The 22,819-nt window shown below is 31.8% G+C and overlaps 2 protein-coding genes across 4 annotated transcripts in view; one reads left to right on the top strand and one right to left on the bottom strand.

Moving 5' to 3' along the window:
• Positions 1–22,720, top strand: part of LRRTM3 (leucine rich repeat transmembrane neuronal 3) — a 173,080-nt gene extending 150,360 nt beyond the window's left edge. The window contains exon 3 of the mRNA XM_079135793.1: positions 13,752–22,720. Within this exon, the coding sequence (XP_078991919.1) occupies positions 13,752–13,961 (210 nt within the window). The 3' untranslated portion in view covers positions 13,962–22,720. The remainder of the gene's footprint in view (positions 1–13,751) is intronic.
• Positions 1–22,819, bottom strand: part of CTNNA3 (catenin alpha 3) — a 1,874,587-nt gene that overhangs the window by 1,181,895 nt on the left and 669,873 nt on the right. The gene's annotated exons all lie outside the window — the stretch shown is intronic.

The following is a 22,819-nucleotide window of genomic DNA, read 5'->3' as shown; positions in this document are numbered from 1 at the left end:
AGTTCACCTTTTCTTCATCACTGTTCTTACATCATTCAGATTATTAAATAGCAGTATAAATCATAGGATCTAACAATAAGGAAACCAATTCAAAGTTCTTACACAGTTATAATTCTTACATAACTTCTTTGTATTATTTTACATCTGTGCCCTGTAGATCACTGAATGTCAAGCCTTGTTAAGAAGAGTTGGAACACTCTCCAAGTAAGGTACCTGATGATGCTGAAGATTGTTATGCAATCTCAGGCTTCAGTTCTATTGTCCAAATGTAGCCTAACTGCATTTTTTAAAAATTGCATTTGATAACTATTTTGAACCTCCAGCTGGAAACAAATAATTACATTGTTAGTGAAACAACATAGATCATTGAGAACACCTCACATTTTTTCTTTATGTAGTTCATTTTTAAAATTAGTTTGAATCAAAACATGGTTGAAAGAGGATTATCTGCACAGATATGTGGCTGATCACACAACGCTGATCAAAATACAATCATTTAGGTCTTTCCAATGATGTACTGCATGGTATGAAGAAAAGTAGAAGAAAATGAACCCTAGAAAATGACAGTTTGTAAATACTATGTATATGTGTGAAAAAAGAGACTAAAATGACACAATAAAAAACACTACTAACAAGAACTAAATCTTCCTCACCCTCAACATTACTTCGAATCAGTTCAGTGAGAGACCCTTCAAGTACTATATTGGGCTTATGTAATTTTTTTTTTTTTTTGAAAATCAAGATAAGCTTTAATACATTTTCATTTATTTTACAACATAACTTTTCATACAAACTTGACTTAAAATAGTGGCTTGCTATTTTACAATTCTCAACAAAAATCCTCAATTTAGATGTAATATTCTAGTCTAGTGGGAAGGCAGGCAGGAGGAAGCAGGAGAGATCCAGGTCCACACCCAACAGCCCCTGTCCCTCACCCTACCTGCTGCACAGGGAGTGTACTTAGGATTTAAAAAAAAAAAAAAAAAAAAAAAATTGTAAGTCAAATGAAGTTTCTTCTAAAATTTGGTTCGAAAGCCACTTTATGACTATTCTTTCACAAAGACGAAAAGGCAGGACCTTACTGCATCAGAATTTGAGAAGTGGGGAGTCCACATTTTCCTTGTCAGCCTCAGGGCTCAGCTGGATCAGAGGCGAGCCCAGGTTGATCAGCTCAGAAACAGTGCATCCAAACCTTCAGGGGCGGAGGGACAGCTGATCGACCTGGGCTTATGTAATTTAGAAGCTGAGTTTTGTTTAAATGTCAACTAGAAGTATTTTTTTGAGTTAATTATAAAATCTATATTATTAGGACTTACTTTTTTAAAAGTTCATATCATATCACATAAAAATTTGAAAATGTTAGATTAACACTATACTAGCTTATTCCTCATATTCACTATAATCATAAATATTTACTGTAAGTATTAAATATATAAGGTTTGTATAAAATCTTTCTGCTCCCTGTCTCTCCACTAATGAGAATTTTCAAAATTTTACTAATGTAGAAGCCTGCAAAAGTCCTGAAAATTCTTTAATCTCTATGGAATTTACAATCTCAAGAGATAAATAATGTTGAAATCAATGAAATAAAACCAACATATAAATAAGGTGAAAGTGGGGAGCTTATGCATGATGCCTCAAAATAAAGCCTCACAGCAATGTCAGAAGATCTTTTCTCTATTCCCATTGTATCCTACACATACTTCCACCCACCAGGAAAAATGTTTTACAACTGCTTACCCGTAAGACTAGGGAATTAGGTTTGTTCAGGATCCCTAGAGTAGCCGACAGTGGATAGGTGGATATGAATATGCATGAATAGAAAAGTAGATTGGTGGATGTAAGAAATATTATTATTATTTCACATTCCCATGTATATAAATAAAAATTCAGAAGAAATTCATTGCAGTAGTTCATCCCTACAGAACCAAATTCATTTGAGGACTTTTCACAAAGGAAATATAATTTGGTTGAAAACAAGTGTGGGATTATTTTATGCATATTGGCAGATGTATGTAGAATTTCATTTCCTTTAGATGGAAGATAATTTCATTCAGAATCTGCAGTAATTTAACTATAAATTGAAGAGAAATGCAATGCTGATCAATAAGTAATCACATCATTTGAAGGCTTTTTTGAGATGCTTTGTTTTAAGAGTTAGGATCTTACTACATTGCCCAAGCTGTCTTCCAATTCCTGGTCTCAAGCAATCCTGCTGCCTGAGTCTCTGGAATAGTTGGGACTATAGGCACACTACATTATAATATTAGAAGGATCTCAAACTTTATAATGCAATTTAATTTATGCAGCCTATTTAACAGGAGGATAGCTACTAGGATTCAGTGAATCTTAAATTGCTCATTTCTAGGTTCTAGACAGGAATGAAAATTTCTAAGGAAATTGGAATATCAAGTCCTGCCAAAAAGGACAAGGTCTCTAGAAATAGTTCATTTTATGAGGAATGCTGAGACTATGATAGAGAAGAGGAAAAAAGCACTTGAAAAGCAAGTGGGATATTAAAATCATGACAGAATACTAAACAAATACCATCACTCAGGGAAATCACATACAGAACTTCTCTATGAGACTAAAATGCCCTATCAGTCATACACATAGAGAGATCTTTTCTAGTTACTTATAAAACAGTATCAAAAACTGTTATTTGTTGTTTGGAGTTTCTAAAATCTGGTTGTTTCATTCTTAGACACATATACTAAATCTAGACTTAAAAAAATCAACTGCTACATCATTATTATAAGACCCTTGAGTGAACAACTGTAACTACATTTTCCAGGCTTGGTGGGGAAGAAAAAGAATGATGCTTTCAAACTGATTAGCAACAGCACCTCATTGCATGGCAGTATGAGGAAACAGATTTGGAAATAGAGCACCGAGATTAGTGGAGACTTTGAGTCATAGTCTCAATTTGGGTCTCATCACTTTACCTGGCAACAGTGCCAATTTAGCAGGCACCGGGCTGTGCAGAAAGATTTGCATGTAAATGAACACAGTTTGGGGCATTTTGCTTTGCCTCAGAAGAGAGAAGCATCACTTTCTCTGGTATTACAAAAATAAAACAGAGATTGACACAGAAGAGTCCAGGACAGAGTCCATTACTGGGAGAGCTAATTTGGCAGATGTGTCAAACTCCTGGAGATCATGAGCAGCACTTCTAGGAAGCACTGAAGAGTCTGAAAAATGCAGATGTGAAAGGCATTGGAGGATAAAATATAGACATAACATTCTGAAGTTATAAGTTCTTAGTATTCCTTTACAAAGTTTTACATATTTCAAATATATAATTAGTACTTTTCATAATAAAAGATTAAAATAATTTTAAAATAAAGAAAATTTTACAATAAAAATGTTTTAAAATAATTAAAATTAAAAATAAAGAAGAATTTCAAACAATGAGATTGAACAGTGCTACTAGGGTAGCGTTTTGCTAATTATTTTATCCCCCCACCTCTAACCTAGAGTCATCATAGCCTGGATCTTTACATAATGACACTTTAACAGATAATCTCAGTCATATGGTTCCCATAAAGTCTAGTTAGTCATCCTGGAGGGAAAAAATCTCAATTGCTTCCCTATCTATGCAAAATATCCCTTACTCTCATACTCCATTTAGTCAAGTATTTTTTTTTTACTAAGTTTAAAGGACCACATGAGACAATATAAAGCAAGGAGAAATATTATTAGTAATAGATTCTGGCATTCAAGATTATTATGGTCTAATATGAGATAAAACAGAAGTACAAATAAGTGTTAGAGGCAGATCTTAAAAATATAAATATAAAAGTATGAGGAAATACGTTGATAATTAGAGCAAAATTAGGAGCAAAAATTAGTGGGTAGATAGACAAGTGAGTGAATGAATGGATGGAAAATTGAGAGATGCCAATTGCAGAGAAGAAAAGTGCTCTTTTTACATAAAGTCCTCTCTCTTCTACTTATGAGGACTTAGCCAGGCCTCAGTTTCTAGCACAATGCCAAGCCCAGAGAAGGCATTTAGCAAATCTCCACTGAAGGAATGAGTGAATAAATTCATGAATAAATATTTCTATTGCATTTTGTAGACACATATAAATCTATGTGAACAATTCATATAATTAATTCCCATTGTTTCCTTATTACAAAACTGAAATAGAAGCAAAATGTTTTGTAAAGTAAAAAAGCACATTCATAAGTGGCCGTATCATTTATATGCTTAAGGGTTTTTTTGAATTGCAAAGATAAAGAAACCTTCAGTTTATGATTCTCCCCATTACTTAGATGGAATGAAGGTACTACTGAGGTATAAATTTGTCAAGATACATAAAACTGCTGCAATCCAGGATTCTGTTTTAAATCTAAATACATTTTGTTGCTAGACGAAATATGACCTTTCAAATGGAACACTTAATTTATTTTTCCCTTTATGCTTCCACCCTGCAGGAATTAATTATAATGTACTTTTCACACAAAAAGCACTAGTAGAATTATGTTTCTACAAACAATGTTTTCTTTCACATTATTCTCAAATTGCAGACACTTGAAATTTTTCAAATTCACATCAAGTTCCTGCCTTATTATTCTGTACTTGTGATCTCAGGAAGGCAACTTAGCTCTGCAGAAAATAACAATAGTTAATATTAAGGTGTGAATTACATCTAAGAATTTTAAAATACTTTAAAGAATTTTCAAGTTAGGCTTTTTAAATGTTTTAAACATAGCTAACATAAATTCAGCCTCTTAAGTACTTCTTGAAAATGTTTTTTAAATAATTTACTCATAGAATCAAGGTAATTAAAATTAATGATCCAAGAGTCTGTTGTACTCACACCAATTAACCATTAGAATGCTAAAGTTTTCCCAGAGATAGATTGCTCTTCAAACAAATAAATCAGTTTCAAAGTAAAATATATTATCTCTGTGGGAGAGTCTATAAAAGTAAATATTGAATCACTTCCCAGTAGTGTTGACTTTCACCAATAAATCAGGAAAATAACAACATTACTTTCAAACAAAAAAGATGGCTATTTCATTTTACACCCACAAAGAATGAATAGTAGAGTTATTAGAATCAGCCAATAGGCACACAACACGTGTATGGATACTGATGGATATTGCATGTCCTTATACACAAAAACAGTATACTTGGTCTCTAGTCCACCAGTCACAGGCTTTCCTTACTCTCTTGCATCGTTGGCCCATTTTCCTTGCTGCCCTATGATTTTACCAGAGAACAAAACCCGTACTTTATTCATGTTTGCTCTCCATTTCCCCAGTCCTACTGTCCTCCAGGATCGACCAAGACATGCCTTCTAAACAGAAAGAAATCAAGACAAGCATCATAGTTAATATCAAACAAAATAATTGAACTATAGATTGAAGGTTTTTTTAAAAAAAACTTTTTATATATTTTGTTAACAAGAAAAGCTAACATTATCTCATGGAAAAAGTAACCACCAATTTCCAAGCCAATACAGACATTTAACTTTTAAATCCCCAAGCCTCCAAACAGCCTTATCTTCTATCTATTCAGGAGTATATTTAAGGTTCACATTCTAGTTCCAAATTTTCTCCAAATTGGACACTTCTTCGTTTACCTTGTATCTGTCAATATGAACTTAATAAGCAGAGAGCTCTGTTTTTGAGCTGTCGCTATCTACCCACATCATGAACCACTGATGATTATTTTATATTTCTTTCTTGAGTACCCAAGGTGACAGAAAATTATGGTGTAGCATAGAAAAACAAAGCATTCACACTTGTAAACCCAAATGTTAAGAATTGGTGTTTAAATAGTATCAGACATATTATACCAAGTTCAACTCTCTACATTCCAAGATCACAGTTAAAAGAGTGTGAAAAAGAGGCAGTAAAATGTAGTAATTAAGAAGTCAAATAATCACATTTGCAAATCACCATGGAGTAATTTTAGACTATTTAAACTAAGACTTAGTTTTCTCTACTATAAAGTGAGGATATTTACATTTAACTTATTGCTAGCAGTATTGGAAGGTTTAACATAGACATTTAAGTCCAACAGGTGGCATGACCACAATAAACAATGAATTATTAATGATCATAATGAAGAGGATGTTACAGATGTGTCTAGATAGTTATCAACCAAGAGATAGAACAAATGCCCACAGATGCTCCAGGTGACCAAGCAAAGACACCACTGTAGAAATCCTAAAGAAATTTAACTAGGACCCACAGTAACATCTAGATAGATTTTGACACTGGACCAGGGATCTAAGCTGCAGCATGATAATTACTTACACAATTCTCCTTGAATAGCACTTACATGTTTTTAACTGATACAACACAGAAACCCTAAAATGATTACTGGTAGAATTTTCAAGCTGAGAATCAAACCAGTAGGAAAGGTATTTTCAATCAAGAGTTTCTTAATATTATTCTAATAATACCAAAGAGGCAGCTTTCTGTTTTGACTGTAAATAAAACTACCATCCTCTTCACAAAGCTCATGCTTGGTACAACTGAAACAAATATTGCTAACCAATCCCCAAACACACATCAAATTGCACATACCCTAGGCAAAAGACAAGGCTAGTCCAGATAACTTACATAAATGAAATAGAAATTAGAGCTACAAAATGAACAATAATAAATCAAGTACATTTTTTGAAAACTTTAAAAAATTGGGAACTTCACAGGAAATGTCATGATACATGCATATATATATATATATATATAAACATGTGTATATATAAAATATTCTCCTCAAGGAAGAAAATTCCCCAGAATATATTTTAAACTCATCTCTTTACAAAGAGTAATGTTTGAGCCACAACCCTCACCAACTGAAAAGAAGAAAGCATTTCCTATATTCTATATGGTACAAATATTTAATCACATTTTTTAAAAACAATCAATTTTCTCTAGAAATGAACTTGGTCTAGTTTTATTTGCATCTGAAAAGATTAAGGAGACTAATCATAAAATCATCAAGTGAACAAGGCAATGATCCTTTGAGCCAAGAGAGTGGCAACAAGATGAGAATAGTGGATCTTGTCATTGATATCTAGACAGTAACTGGCAAATCATGGGCCACTTGGAACAAGAGACCGGGAAGAGTCAAAGAACTAGCAAAGTTGACTTATCCTAGTACATGCTCCCCAAAACAAATGGGGAAAGAAGAAATAGTTGGATTCAGAGATGACGAACTTCATTCAAGACAAATTTACAGATAAATTTCATTAATTGGAAAAATATCATAATGCCTATTTCTTATGCTATCTGTTAATAGGTAGAAATAAACCCATTTGAAAACCCATTTAGTAGATGATAAAACAAAGATTATAGGTCTTTGAATTCCAACATAAAATTAAGAAAAATGTGTCTCAAAAGTGATAAGGATTATATCTCAAAAAAAAAAAGACTCCTTCATGACAAGTCTGTTTCCTTTACTATATGCACATAATGAAAAAGGAAAAAAAAAACTTAGAAAAACTCTAAAGTATCATCCTTTCAACAACAGAGAGAGGTAGAATAATTACTAGATAGTATTTGGGCTTATGTAAATGCAAGATTTCCTGTGAAATGGGGGGGGGGACATCATGGCATTCTGTTCAAAGATAATTAGTGGTAGGAGTATTTATACTTACTAAAAACTACATTCAGAAATAACATTTAACAAGAAAACATTTTCTCTCTTGCTCTAGAGAGGGGGAAAAATAGGCTTTTTATTATTTTCTCCCAAAAAGTAAGCTGTCATTATTTGTTCTTCAGAATATTTTGTACTTAAAATATATTTTTTATCACAAAAAAGATGCTTGAGAAAATTCTAACCAACTAATTCAATATGAGAAATACATATACAGGTATATACACACACATATACATGTATATATATACACACACAAATTTTTATAAATATACATAGATATTATTTATGCAATGAATAAAAGGTTAAATGGTTGTTTTTATTTAATCACAAATTGGAAACTTTAAAAAGCTATTCTTTCCTTTTATAAATATATAATCGTAAGCTTAAATATTATATATGAATGGGGAAATTCATTAATAATTGGTTATTTTTATTTAACTGTAATTTTTATGAGAAAGACACATATCATTGATTTTGAAACACTGAAAAACTACTACTAGCAAAGGTCATTGACATCAAGATATTACTAGTTAAGCAGAATTGAACTTTTTCCCAAGAAAAATTTCCAAAGTAATGGGTCAGCTACTAGCTTTCATAATTAGAATGGTATATAATGATTTCTTAGCTCAACTCTATATGTTAATGCTTTCTGGAGAATAAGTTTCCATATCCCTGAAATTCTACAAGTTATGCTTCAAGAATAATTACTCCACCTGGAAAACATTATTAAATATGAGTAATTATAAATAAAATGAGTAATTATAAATAAAATTTTATCAGATAAAAATACACTGAAAGAAACTATTCTCTCTTAGAAAGATAGGACAAGAGGATTCTATGGACACTTTAAATAGAAGCTTCTAAAACAAAAGGTCTTGGAAGAAAGAGAGAGAAGGGGGGGAGCTTTCACAAAAAAAGAAGGAAGACAAATGGGGTAGAAGAGGAGTGAGAGGGAGGGAGAAGAAAAGAACATGGAGAAGTACTGGTGAATGAAATCTACCAAGTATGCTATGTCCATGTATATGTACAAATACACAAAAATGCTCATATGTGTGTGTGTGTGTGTGTGTATAATGTATATATGTAATGCACTAATTAAAATAATAATAATAAAAGGAGATCATTGGCATAGGGCAAACAGACTTGGGAAGGGAAAGGGGAAGGAAAAGTACTGAGAAATGAGATTGATCAAATCTTATTATGTACCTGTGTCTTTATGGCACAATGAATCCCACTACCATGTATAATTACAATGCACCAATTAAAAAAAAAAAAAAAAAAAATTAAGGGCTGGGGTTGTATCTCAGTGTAAAGTGCTTGCCTAGCGTGTGTGAGGCCCTGGGTTGGATCCTCAGCACCACATAAAAATAAATAAAATAAAGGTGTTATGTTCAGCAACAACTAAAAATATTTCTTAAAAAAGAGTCTTAAAATAAAAAGTTCTGGGGAAACAGTATCCTTATTAGATTTAAATCTCCTACTGCCCTTTCTGGAACCAATCTAATAGTTAGACACCTAGAGTCAGTGCTTATTATATTTACTAAGTGGTTTATTGTCCAAAATGGAACACTAAGTAGAAACTAGGATCATACTGTTGAACACCTTAACCACAGTGAAAAGCATATAACAGAATGATGTAAAAATGGAGGGGGAGTGAGGAACTGAGAGAGGGAAGGAAAATGGGAGAGATGCTGGGATGTGAGAGAGAGAACAAGCTAATCTAAAAAGAGCAAAGAAAACCAAGGCCCCTTGGTTATTTGAAGAAGAAGATGCTGCATTGGCTGTGACTTGGTGACAGGTGGAATTTACATGGACTGCATCTAAGCTTCACAGTGTCTAATGCCAACTGGTAGCCTCTTCATCACTACCCAGTCATCAGTCACTTTGTGGTGCTAGGATATGTCCTCCCAACAGAATTTGAAAAAAAAAATTGCTGGATTCACAGTCGTTGCCCAAAACTCTGCATCATATTTTTCTTGATGTGAAATATACCACATGCAGATTTTAACATTCAAATATTTAATATAGTTTATTTGAAATATGAAGCTTTCCTTCTATTCAAACTTTTATCAATAAGGAAACTGTCACAAAGTGTCATCTGCTATGTTTCCAAACAAGTGACTATAATTTGAAAGTAGCAGATAATTTCCTTTTATGGTAAGAACCAAAATAAACCTCGTATACAGTACTACAATGGTGTGTTATTACTTGAGGAGTAGGAGTTTGCACATGCTACATTTGACTTTCTACTTTAATTAATTTATGTAAGAATCTAATACCCCACATTGAGGAAGTTCTCAATACTTATTATGATTTTGATATGGGGAAGAAAAGGCATTACAAATAATATATGTAATATGCTTATGAGGAAGAAATTTTCTGATGAAAATATAATTTTTATTAGAGTCAAAAATATTCCTTACCATATAAATTTACATAACAAATATTATATTTTTATTTACATTTATTATACTTAAGACTCATTACATTTTATGTAATCAATTATAAAAACAAAATGAAATGCTTAAGATTACAAATATCTATGCTACTGGAATATTCTAATATGCTAATATAATAAGTATTTGCAAAGAGTATAGTCTTTTAGCACAAGTTTCATCTTCTCAATAAACAAAGTTAGATCTTAAAATTAAATAAAATTCATTTTTACACTACATATTTCAATATATGTTGTAGAAATCATACTTAAAGTCAAGATCTGGTGAATTGTCATGTATAGTAACTTGTAAGAAAAAATTATGATTAAAAAGAAAATCACTGATCTTATTCTATACCTAAACCACTTGATCTGTTCACTAGTATTTGAATTATATTATTTAACATAGTGTCTCATATACAGGTTAAATAGATTTTTGTTCATCAGACAGTCACTAAGAATAAACATGCCATTCACCTTTATATAAAATACTTAGAAATAAGAAACTAGGAAAGAAATTATTTACATAAACTTAACAAAATACTTAAGGTAAAATTTATCTTACCATTCCAATAAAATTACCAGGGAAGAAATATCATAATCTAGCAAAGGTTTATCTGAACTCAATTCAAAAAATTTTTAAATGTTCATATGTGTGTATACATATGCTATATTACATATAAATCTACAGGTATGTATATTACATTTATAAATAGCTTATATAGACAACATAAATGTGTAATAGTTATCAAATGTATCAACAAAATTTGTTTCTCATACCTTAATAGAATGGTTTTGATATCATTAGTAACTAGCTATTAGATGACATATATACATGCATATAGATATATATCATGTGCCCCTATAAATGCACATTTGTATTTGTCATATACTAACTCTTATATTTTCAAAATCATTTAAGTCAACTTCCAAAAAATCCATGGTATACTCCCATAAGGTTAGCTGTTAAATTCTACCTACTGATCACCTTTCTGTTATTTTTGATAGTAACTTTCATCAACTTTAAGATGCATTTTCAATTGCAAGGAACAAAATACTTGTTAAACATTTACACTGCTTATAAGTACTATCCCAATTTCAGGAAGAGTTAAAAAGTAAAAAATAAAAGTGAAAATACATTGAAATAGTATAAGCATGGATAAAGTGTCTCAAAGACATATTTAACAATAAGAAATTCTCTAAAGAAAATATGTGAGATTTTTAAAATAGACATTCATAGCAAACTATTTAATGGATATGCTTCAAATTAGGACTTTCACCCTGGATACCAAAAGCCTCTAGATATTAACTCAAGCAGGAAATTGTGTATACACACAAACACACAGAATAAATGTATCTTGGCATATTATTTTTTAGAAATTGTGACCATAGAAATTACAAATTTTTCACAGTAGAGGTAATTCCAAGAAAGCCAGGAAGGATTTATCATGCATGATACATAAGTTTCTATGACAAATAAGAACAAGTATATAAAATCCTATGGATATATGACCCGTAACACATTACAGAGCATTGACTTCCCAGAGGCTAATGTAAAACTCATGTGACCAATAGCAGTTCTATGTTTGTTTTCCCCCGTAATTGAAATCTATTCATGCTGCACAAGTGCTTTTACATGATAAAATATTTTAGTTATCTGAGTTATCTCATGTGTAACAACAGAGATTGTTATTTATTTTAAGTGGAAGTATTCTGCTTTACTATTAAGCCTTACTTTTCTGATCTCTCAATTGCCTTGACTATTTTTAAATTGTAATAATATATTTTATTTACATATCTGACAATTTTGTGCTTCAAATTTTAAAATTCTACATAAATAGAAAGAATTACTCAGGAATTTCATTTGATGAACTGGATTATACTTTTGCTTCCAAGGACTAACTTTGATACATCAATATTCATTTTATTAAACAGACAATCTCAAAATAAGTGAATTTTTTACTGAAGAGAAAGTAAAGAAATGTTATCTCAAGTAATTTTATTGAAGGAGAAACAAGTTTGGGTGAAAGGGTAGGGATGGAAAGACAAGAAACTAAAGGTTCTAATCATGGAGAAGAAGGGAGGGGAGAATAAAGAAGCAATTAATAACAGAATAAAACCTAGACATCCTATTTTCCTTAGTTTTAAGCTCTAATCTCAGTTGAGATCAGAAGGGAAATTCAGTTAGATGTGCTCAAACAGAAATGCATTTTATCCATTCACTAAACAAGTTTTCATTAAAGGAAATTCAAGAACATGAATTAGTAATTGGGATTTTACATTAGTTCATTTTCTGTTGCCAGTAACACAGTACCACAGACTGGATGAGTTATGAAGAAGAGAAGCTTAGTTTGGCTCAGGGTTCTGAAGGTGGTCATCTGATGACAACCTTCTTGATGGCAGAGTCCCATGACAACATAGAGCATCATATGCCAAGAGACAGGGAGCATTTATATGAATATACGTGTCTTCTGTTTTCTCTCCCTCTTCTTATAGAGTCACTGGGATTCAATCCGGCCGGCTCTGCCCCAATGATTTTACCTAAACCTAATCAACTCCCCAAAGCCCCACCACTAAATACCATAGTCAAATTTAAGTTTCCAACCATTTAATACATTTCAACACATGAGGTTCTGGAGAACATACAAACAATATCTGAACTAAGGTGAATATTAAGTCAAGATCAGGGCTAAAGTTTCCTCAAAGCCACCTACTTTTTAGGACACGTTTTTGTATTATTGGAAAAAAAAATGGGAATGATCTGTAAACTGTGACAACTGATTACATTCAAGACTACCTATTGTCTGTAACGTCTCCCTTCTGCTCATGATGGTCATCCTTGACTTTTTTCCTTCATATCCTTAAATCTTGCTTTCTTTTATTAGCAATGGAGTCTGTTCCTCACCTGTTTTACTGGTTCCTTCAAACCAGCATCATCTTTTGATGATTTTTAGACCTTTACAAAGAATTTTCCTTGGGAGTTCTTAGAGCTCTAAATTTGAATACATTAACTAAAGTACAGCATTAATGTTTTAAGGAATCTTCATAATGAAATAAATATTATGAAGTTATAGATAAGAATAGCCAGAATGACTTAACTAAAACAATTTTCTTCTGCAATGGTTCTCAAAACGTACTGTGTGGATTAACAGCACCCACAACATATAGGAACTTGTAAGAAAAGTAAATTCCATACCCTATCCCAGACCTAATGAATCAAAAACTTAGGGGACAATGGAATAGGTAGTTGAAGAAGAGGGAGGTGATTTTCATGCATGCTAAATTTTGAGAATCACTGTTTTATTGCATCCTAATACCAAAGGTAACCAAATAATAATTTTCTTAGTTCTAAAGCCACAGTTTTATCCCAGTTAGGGGAAGCAATATTTTGACTCCTCTGAGGAAGGAACTTTTAAAATCATTTTTATAACCACTTATACTGCTATTTATCTGAATGTTCTTAAGTAAAACTACTTAAGAATGTTAAGATAATGTTAAGCAGCTTCAGTCAAGCATTAAAGTGGTTGCTCTGAGCTCACTATATGAAAATAAGGAACATTAGAAGGATAGTGGAGGGACACTAAAGCCACAGATGTAGCTGTAGAGGTTGGTCAAGTCAGACTTCAGTCTCCAAATCTTGCCCCCCAAGTTGTCTGTCTCTTTATAACTGACTTTTCTCATGTCATTTTTCCCCAGATACCTTTATCTATGAATGTGTCAACCTTTCTGGCATACGACCAGCCCACAATAAGTTACTGTGGGGTGCATCATGAGCTTCTCTCTCATAAATCCTTTGAAACGAATGCACAGGAAGATACGATGGAAACACACCTAGAGACTGAGCTGGACCTGAGCACAATCACAACAGCTGGCCGAATCAGTGACCATAAACAGCAGCTGGCTTAACTGAGCTGACTGGTGGCCAAGGGTTGCTACCAAACTTTGTAACCTCAAGGACAAAATGAGGAAGATTTGTTCATTGTGACTCTGAAAACAAAACAAAACAAAAATCCCCTGTTCAAATAAAACAAAAATCCAAGATTGATTCATGAAATAAAGAAGACATGAATTGTTTCAAGTCTACACTTTGTAATTAGCTAAGTTGTGCAGTATTTTTTTGACTTAAAGAGTATGACCCTGAAAAAAAGGAAAAGAATCGTTTTTCAAAACTCATCCTACCTACGTGTAAAAACTGTACAGAGCTAATGTATTTTTCATATTGTAAAGTTTCAATTATAGAAACAACTGGTATGTACAGTACCATAATTTAATTACATTTTACTTTACAACTTGACACATTTCAGTTTCTAAAATTTTAAATTAACAAAAATTATTTCTTGTGTTATTCAAAGTTACTCAGTTTTGTAGGGACTGTTTTGTTACTGCTTTTGTGCCCAGAAACCTTGACTCTAAAATTCTGTGCTGTGCGAAACATGCACGATTTTTATCATGCTTACTGCGTAGAATTTTATCTACTTGTTCCAGAAATAATACATTAACCAAAAAGGATTTAATTGTTCAGACTTGTAAGAGGTTCTTCAATACATAGACAGGTTTTTCTTATAAATGAAAAAAAAAAAAATCAAAAGATTTTTTTTTAACAGTTCTTCTCAGATTTAACTGTTGCCTTGAATTACAGCCTAGTTTCTAAGCAGTGAAATGTAATGATAAAGAGGGATATTTTAACAACATATTTCCGAATGAATGACTCATTATTTCATTCTTTTGAGTAACCTTTGTTAAGGGTGGGGGGAGAAGTATGGACAAAACATCACTGGAAACAAAGGCCGTAACCACAGCAACAGACTTTGATACACTTAAAAGGAGCAGCTGCCAGTGACAAAGGAAAACTTTTGTTACATCTCATTATTTTCAGGAAAAGGTGGGAGGATAGAGCATAATAACTGTACAGTAGCAACTTTTCTTCTAATTAACCCAAAGCGGTTTACCTAAAAATAACCATCAGTCAGTGCAAAATGTGCCTGGTTCTTAAGACAACTTTTCATTTAGAACTTTGAGAATATATTTTGGGAACTTCTCAAAGGAAAAATATGAAATTTTTGTCATTGTGTGCTACATCCATTGCTCCTGAGGCAGAATGTTAAACATCTACAGTTCATTCAATGTAGAAGTGAACCACAGTGGAGAAATGGATCACTCAATTAGATTATAAACATCCTTAATATGTTCTAAATTGTTTACATTGCCCTCCATAATGGGATTCACCTCCAAATTATTTGAAAAATAACTGAGAGTAATTGGACACCAGCCCAGGTCATATATTGATTATGTGATTGTATTATAAATACAAATCAAATTAAGAAAACCTGACTTTTCAGAGGCTGGAATGATCAAACTTGTTTCTGTTGTTTACCTGACACAGATTATTGTTTGAAAATATTATTACTTCATCTATGATAATCACACATTCTTTTTGGTGTTTGAGTATTCTTTTTTAATATAAAACTGTGAGTTTCAATTACTATTGCACTAGGACAAATGCTTTTTTATATTGTCATTTTATATTTATGACATCAAAAATAGATTGAATATATGTCAGTGTAAAAGGGGTCAAACACAATCAAAAGCAACAAAAACAACAAAAAAAGAATAAGTTAAAAGTAACACTGTCAAATTTGATTTTTTATTTCTTCCAAAGAAATCATATCTACAAAATCTAGTTTCATGCAGATTATCACAGCAAATTGAAGAATAACTTCAAGAAAAATGAACTTAAAAACTGTAACTCAAATATTTGTTGAAAATATACATATACAATGTCAGAAAGAAAAAAAGGGATGTAAAAGGTTTGAAGATGCAAACTATTAATTTAAATGTAACTAAATGTCAAACCCAGTACCTGAATCAAATATTTAGCATATCAGATTTTGTAACATATTTTACATACATTGTTAATCAAAATTTTGTCATTTTTAAGCCCATATTAAGCTTCATTTTTTTTTCCAATTGTTAATTTTCTTACAATGTATTATTTTGAGTTTTCTTAATCCCCTACACTGAGATTTGGCTTTGCACAAAATTTATAGAGGGCTATAAATCTCTTATTTATGGGTCTGAAATCAAATGCAAGATTTTATTTATTATGTAAATCAAAATGTCATCTGCCAAGTTGTTCCTTAGAAGTGTCCTTGCAAAGATACAAAAGAATTAATTTGTGTAAATAAGCACTTCAAACATATTTTGAGACACTTTCAAATTGATAAATGATTTTTTTTTATTTTAAGGTTCCAAGGAGGCTTACAAATGTATGCCTTGATTTCCTGAAACAAACCACTTTCTTAAACATTTTAAGTTCATCTAAAGTAAGCAACTATAAATAAAAGCAATTACTTTGGAACTGTAGCTCTGAGCATTCAAGTGCCTAAGCTACAGTAAAAGGCAAATAATCTAAAAATTTTAAGACTTATCATATTTGAAATTAAATCAAAAGGGTCTTCAAAAGAAAAGGAAAAATTATGTTGGGTTATTTGCTTAATATTTATTCTGCTGTGGAAGAGGGGAAAGGGAATGGTAAAAACCTGCCAGAATAGATGGTGTCTGGAATCTTTATCACATATTTGCAATGTATGTTAATTTGTGTCTAAAATTTTTATTTCTAAGCTATCTTTTTCAGCATTTGATAATTTCCCATTTTCTCCAAGTACCTACCCATGTCTCCCTTCCTGGTTATTGCTCAATCATTTAAATAACTAAAAACTGTTTACCTGTATTTGGAGTTGAAAAATGGAGAGTTTGACCCAGTATGGTCAAAAACAGCAGCAGCTGCAGCAAACAATAAAATTATGCTGTGTTTTGAGGTTTCCAAACGACACAAACCTTCTCATTTTGTCTTCATAACAACCCTATGAAGACGCATTAATCTCCAAGAAGTTGAGTCCTCACCCAGGTACACTGGGCTAATCACTGATGCAGTTAAACCATTCTCAAACTTCAGAGGCTTTCATTAAACTGAAAGCTTTCTCTCTCTGATTAAAGCTGACAACATCCAGAGATAGTGGGTACACTAAAGGAAAAAAATGTTTGACATGTTATTTAATACTCTCTAGTTTAACTCAGTTCCTTCAGTCCATATAATATGTAGGCTAAATGAACTCTTTCTGCATGCCAACCTGGGCTCTCGGGCTAAAATTCTATAGCAAGTTATATACCTCAATATACAAGATCACTTGTAAATGTGCAGAACAGCTGCTCCCAAGATGTGGATATAGGTAGTCCCTAAGGTGCGGACAAAAATTCAAGAAGCACAGGGAGAAAAACCAAAACTGTCTAAACTGAGATTGTGTGGGTAGGTATAAAAATGATCCATAACACAAGGTTGAACACATGTTGAACACACGTTCAACTAAACACGTGTTTAATTCAGATTAGATAGGGAAGACTGTTTTTTCTTCTTTTGTTTTGGCAAGACATTTTTTTAAACAAAAAATTTTAAAAACTGTCATAATAGAGAACAGATTTCTGTACTTTCTTTCCAATAAAAATGAAATATAACTTATCCAAACTGATGCATAGATGCTAAAACCTATGTTAACATGCAAATATTTTACTAATCAGTTCATTTTTGTCAAGTCTCTATTCTTGCTCCCTCCTTGAAGTTCTAGAAACCCATACTAATTTTTAACATAAATTATATTTTTGGAAGCAAAGAAAACCATTCCAAATTTAACACTCAAGACAAATGACATAACCCAATTTGAACCAAGATCTGATTACATAAACTGCTAAGAAACAGAAAATCTTTCTACAAAAATACTTTCTAAAATAAAACATCTATTTATAAAAGTAAAAATGTATTTGTTTTCAACTACTCCTGAATGGAAGACAAATATTATCTTTCAAACTAAAGATTCAAAATAAATAAAAAAACAGAAAGTCTGAAAACAGCTACCTGGTGTGAACTGTGAGAAAGTTGAAAGAAAGAAATCAGATATTCTGTGTAGATGGCAGCATGTGAAGGGAGAGGTAATAGAATTGGCAGAAACCTGGCCACAGAAGAGAAATTGAGAAATCTCCAGAGCAGATATAATATAGTTCTTAACAGTATATCATACTGGGTAGTAGTTTAATAATCTTTTAACATGTAAAAAAAATCTCAAGGTACTGATTTTTTTTTTTAATAGTAAACATTCAGATGATGAATTGGTCTTGTAGCAAGAACTTCCAATTACTCAATCATCTCCTTAACTTGCCATAGCTGTCCCTAAAAAGAGAGCTGCACAGGATCAGTACTTTCAAAACTATGATATAACCACAAAGGTATGACAATCAGCAATTGTGCTTCATTTTATTCTAAAGGGGAAGAAAATTTTGAAAATTTAAAAACAAACATCAAAGTGCTGATGGTCATTTTTAAAGTTTTTCCATGGCAAACCATTAGATTTTATTATGAGATAGAAGTAGACATATTTAAATTTTTTACATTTTGGGTTAATTTTTGAAAAAGTCCACAGTTGCTTATTTACATTTCTTAAGGATAATGATCTTAAAACAGCAGAGTACCTTAGCTATGCAGGACATAGGGAACTGTAGAGTTTCTTTGACCTCTCAAACATTTATAGGCGATTTGGTGTTATGTATTTGTCTTCCTAAAAGCCAAACGAAAATTTGTTTTGTGTAAATCAAACAACTTTTCAAATTCATCAAGAGACCTTGTGATAAAGGATCCTTGTAGCAAATACTCTTTGTTTTCTAAACTAAAAAAAAAAAAAAAAACACAATTTAATTTAGTAAATTGATTATCACATATCTTGTGTTGTATAATGCAACACACTCCTATTGTGTGGCCTTAAAGGTTCTAGGATGTAGTCTTTACCACAGACTATGTAAAATAAAAGACTGTCTCCAAGTTTTGAGTTGGTCTTGACATGAGGGATTGGTTTCAGTCAGTTTTACTTACTGAATTTACCTGGATTTATGGGAAAAATAGTATTAAGACAATAGGGATAAAGCTAACAAGCTTTTTGTTCTATTTATTTGTTTAAACTTTTACCATCTATCCTATCATTGAAGTTAGTATGAAGAGGTTGAGATGACCTTAAGTCCCATAAAAGATACTAGATATACTGAGTCAGAATCTGAGATAATGCCCCAAATATGCATAGGTAACACATTACTGAGGTGATACCAATGCATGCTAAGTTTAGAAAAATATTCTTAAATAGATTTACTTTTCCAAACAAAGTAATTCTAATGCTTTTTGTCCTAACATGAAAGTATTAAACCTTGTTCCTTCACTATACCAATGTGAATATAGGGTTCTAAGCCTGGCTAAACATTTTTCTTGACTAGAGGACTACAATACAAAGAACAACTATACATAAAATGTCCAGGTTACTTTCTGACAAACTTGTTTAAAGATTGTGTTCCCCATTAACTCCTTCAACAAGTGTATTTGAAAATAGCCTTAAAGTAGGCAGGTTAGTTACTTAGTTTGCTAGTTACTCTCCTGAATAGTAATAAAACAGCCTGAGAGTTGAAGGAGAGAGAGCAAAGAATTAAGTTATGATGTCAGGCACTTTGTTTTCCTCATCTCATTTTTAAACCATCTTAGAAAAGTGGTATACCCATAATTTCAAAGAAGAGGAAAATAAGGATCATGGTTGTAAGTAACTTACCTAGGTTCATAAAGAAGAGTTGAGGATTCAAATCCAGATTTGCCAGATGTTAAAGGTGTGTTCCTACCACCCCACAGCACATTTCCAAAAGTGAGAAAAGCATAATCAATATAACTGGGTTTATATATTTTAATGGAGGTGGTGGAGACATTTCCAAATGGAAAAATTACATAAATTTCATACTATGTAGAGATTTCCTTCAAAATTCCAAATTTACATCTTAATAAAAAGAAAGACCATTATTCTCTTTTTTATACACTATTTCCTAAAAAGAGTGACATTTTTTCTTGAAGAAAAACCCTTCAAACAATAAATGTTCATTAAGTATTTTAATTTCTAATCATTCAAGCTCTTTTAAAATTCAATTTAAAATATAAGCAACTATAATATAACCTTCAACTGGTCAAAAAGGGGTCATCAACTAAAGCAAAAATTATACAGATGGTCAATTAAGTCACCGGGTACAAATGACAAAGTGAAGAAAAACACTAATAATATACAGTCACACAGTGTCAATTGGCAAAAACTTGTCATGGGTTAAGAATGATTCTATATGGCAAGATTTTTACAGGAGCATTATTACGTAAATTTTAAGATGTCTAGGAGCATACCTAATAAAGAAGGCAGGAAGACAACCTTTATAAAACAATACAGATTCTGCTTGTTTTACTCAAAACATATTATTATTTAAAATAAAAAATACATATGAATTTTTGTTAGGGTCTGAAAACTGTTTTCATCATCATGTGGAGATGGCAAAATAAAATACATTTTTAAAACTTACTTTTAAACTTCATCTTCAATAAATTTTTTAAGTCTCAGCTGTTCACAAATGATTCTTAAATAGTCTCTCGACTCTGTTATTGTCTCCAGGAACTTTTTATTAAACCAATGTGCTGTCTCTTCTATTTCTCCCTGAACCTGAACAAATCTCAATAATGTCATGGGAAATTACATTAACATTTGATTCCACCATACTATCTCAACATGAAGTGTGCATATGAAGCCCACTTTTATTTTGTAATACACACAGAATTTCAAGTCAGTAAAAAATTCTGTAAGTCAAACCTACTAAAAATGTAACTGTGATAAACAAGGCCATAAATTTAAAACAATAAATCCAGCAAAGAAAGAAATTCCAGCACCCTGAATCTAATTTCACTACATCTGCAAATTCTGGCACAATAGAAGAGTTTTATCTGAAACATCTAGAATAATTCTGATTCTGAATAACAAAGATGCTCCTGATATCTGGGTGGAAGATGAGAGGAAACACAGTGAAGAGGACAAAATATTACACATACCAAGAGGTAAGTGAAGGAAATGTGATGTATTGTTACTGGATAATCTGAGAGTAATTGTTAAAACTAAGACTCAAAAGTTTACAATAACATCTGCGCAGTCAAATATAACCAGTAAAGGCCAGCATAGACATTAGATATATAAGAGCAAATGTATATTTGTGATAGCAATATGTATAAGATAAATAACATATAAATACATAAAAAGATAGGATTAATTCTCCAAAAGAGAGAATATTAAGAATAAAAATTAATTCAAGAACTATCACTAGTATTTCTTCAGAGAAGAAAAATGAAAAGGCAGATAAAATGATTTAAACTAAATGTCAAATGATATTTTCAAGGTTGAATTTTAAATAGCCCCCAAACTATAAACCCCAAATTTGTCCTTCATCTATATGAGTAAAGTGCATTAATTCACACATACCTAATCAAAGATCTGACAAGGAATGAATTATAATTTTAAACATATTGCATTTGTTCTTCCTGCTTTACATCAATGATATATTTGCTTTCAATTACAGATCCATCAATATAGTAACCTAAGCAGTCTGCTATGAACATGATGAAAAGTTGGTCACTGTTGTCATTCTGCTCTGCCATAGGCAATTATCAGAGAGGAATATCCACCACAGTTGGGAGACACGATGTGGTTTTTAAAGTCCTCTGTAGCTGGTCTTGACCTAGGTACTTGTAACACTCTTGGTCTTGCTTCATATTCATTTATAAAAAATGAAATCATTGCCTTGAGATAAGAGCCTAGATGCTCATACTAGCTCCAACTATACTTACACCTGAGAAACCTAGATAAAGACATTAAATATCTCTATTTGCTGTCTTGTGAAAAACCTGAGATTCTTGTGATATCAACACTTTTTTCGCTTTTGGATTGGATTTGATGGAATGTTAAGTTCAGTGTATTAGACCTTCTTCAAAACTCCTTGCCAGTTTCCTCTTTAACAAACTTCAGTTCTGAGTTCTTGAACCTATAATATTATATATTATATATATATATAATTATATATATATATAATTTTTTTTTAGTGCTGGGGATTGAACCAACCCAGGGCCTTATAATTGTAAGGCAAGCACTCTACCAACTGAGCTATATCCCCAGCTCCCTATACTGTAATTTTAAAAAGGCTATTCCAGAATGAGCCCTTATATATTTCATCATTTTGTGGAAGAATAATGTAAGGTTTAAATTGTAACCTTTACTGACTCCTCGTTGCCTTTAATTCCACTTATGATATAAAATGTGTGAGTTTGATATGGCATTTTGGTATTACCATAAAATAATTAGAAGAAGAATCTTCTACCAGATAACACTTTATATAATAGAAAGCAGGTAGTTTAAGGTCACTTCTTGTTAACTTAATCTGATAGTTTTCAGATAAACTAAGTGCATGCCTTCTTGCAACTGAGAATATAAATATTCTCTATAATGAAAACATAGTTCTGTTGTCATATAATTTCACTGAGGACCCCTCAGACGTAGACATCATCTGATCATGTTCTATAATAGCCACTATAAGGAATATCTATTTAATTATTTACAGAAACAGTGACTTAATAACAAGTACTTTAATACAGAATTATAACAACTAATACTGAATGCTTACTTTCCTAAGTAATTTACAGACATTAATCATTTGGTCCTCATTATCATAGTTAATATAATTAATAATAACTATGTGAAGTAAATACTACTGCTTTCCCCTTAAGAAGATCAACAAGCTAGTAAATTGTGGAACAAGAATTTAAAATTAGGTGATAGGTACACCAACAAATTGACCCCTACTAACTGTCCCTTGAATGTTCCCATTAG

Source organism: Sciurus vulgaris, assembly GCF_902686455.1.
Source record: "Sciurus vulgaris genome assembly, chromosome: 4".
Classification (NCBI taxonomy): Eukaryota; Metazoa; Chordata; class Mammalia; order Rodentia; family Sciuridae; genus Sciurus; species Sciurus vulgaris.
The sequence above is the reverse complement of the archived record's forward strand: the minus strand, read 5'-3'. Positions and strand labels throughout refer to the sequence as shown.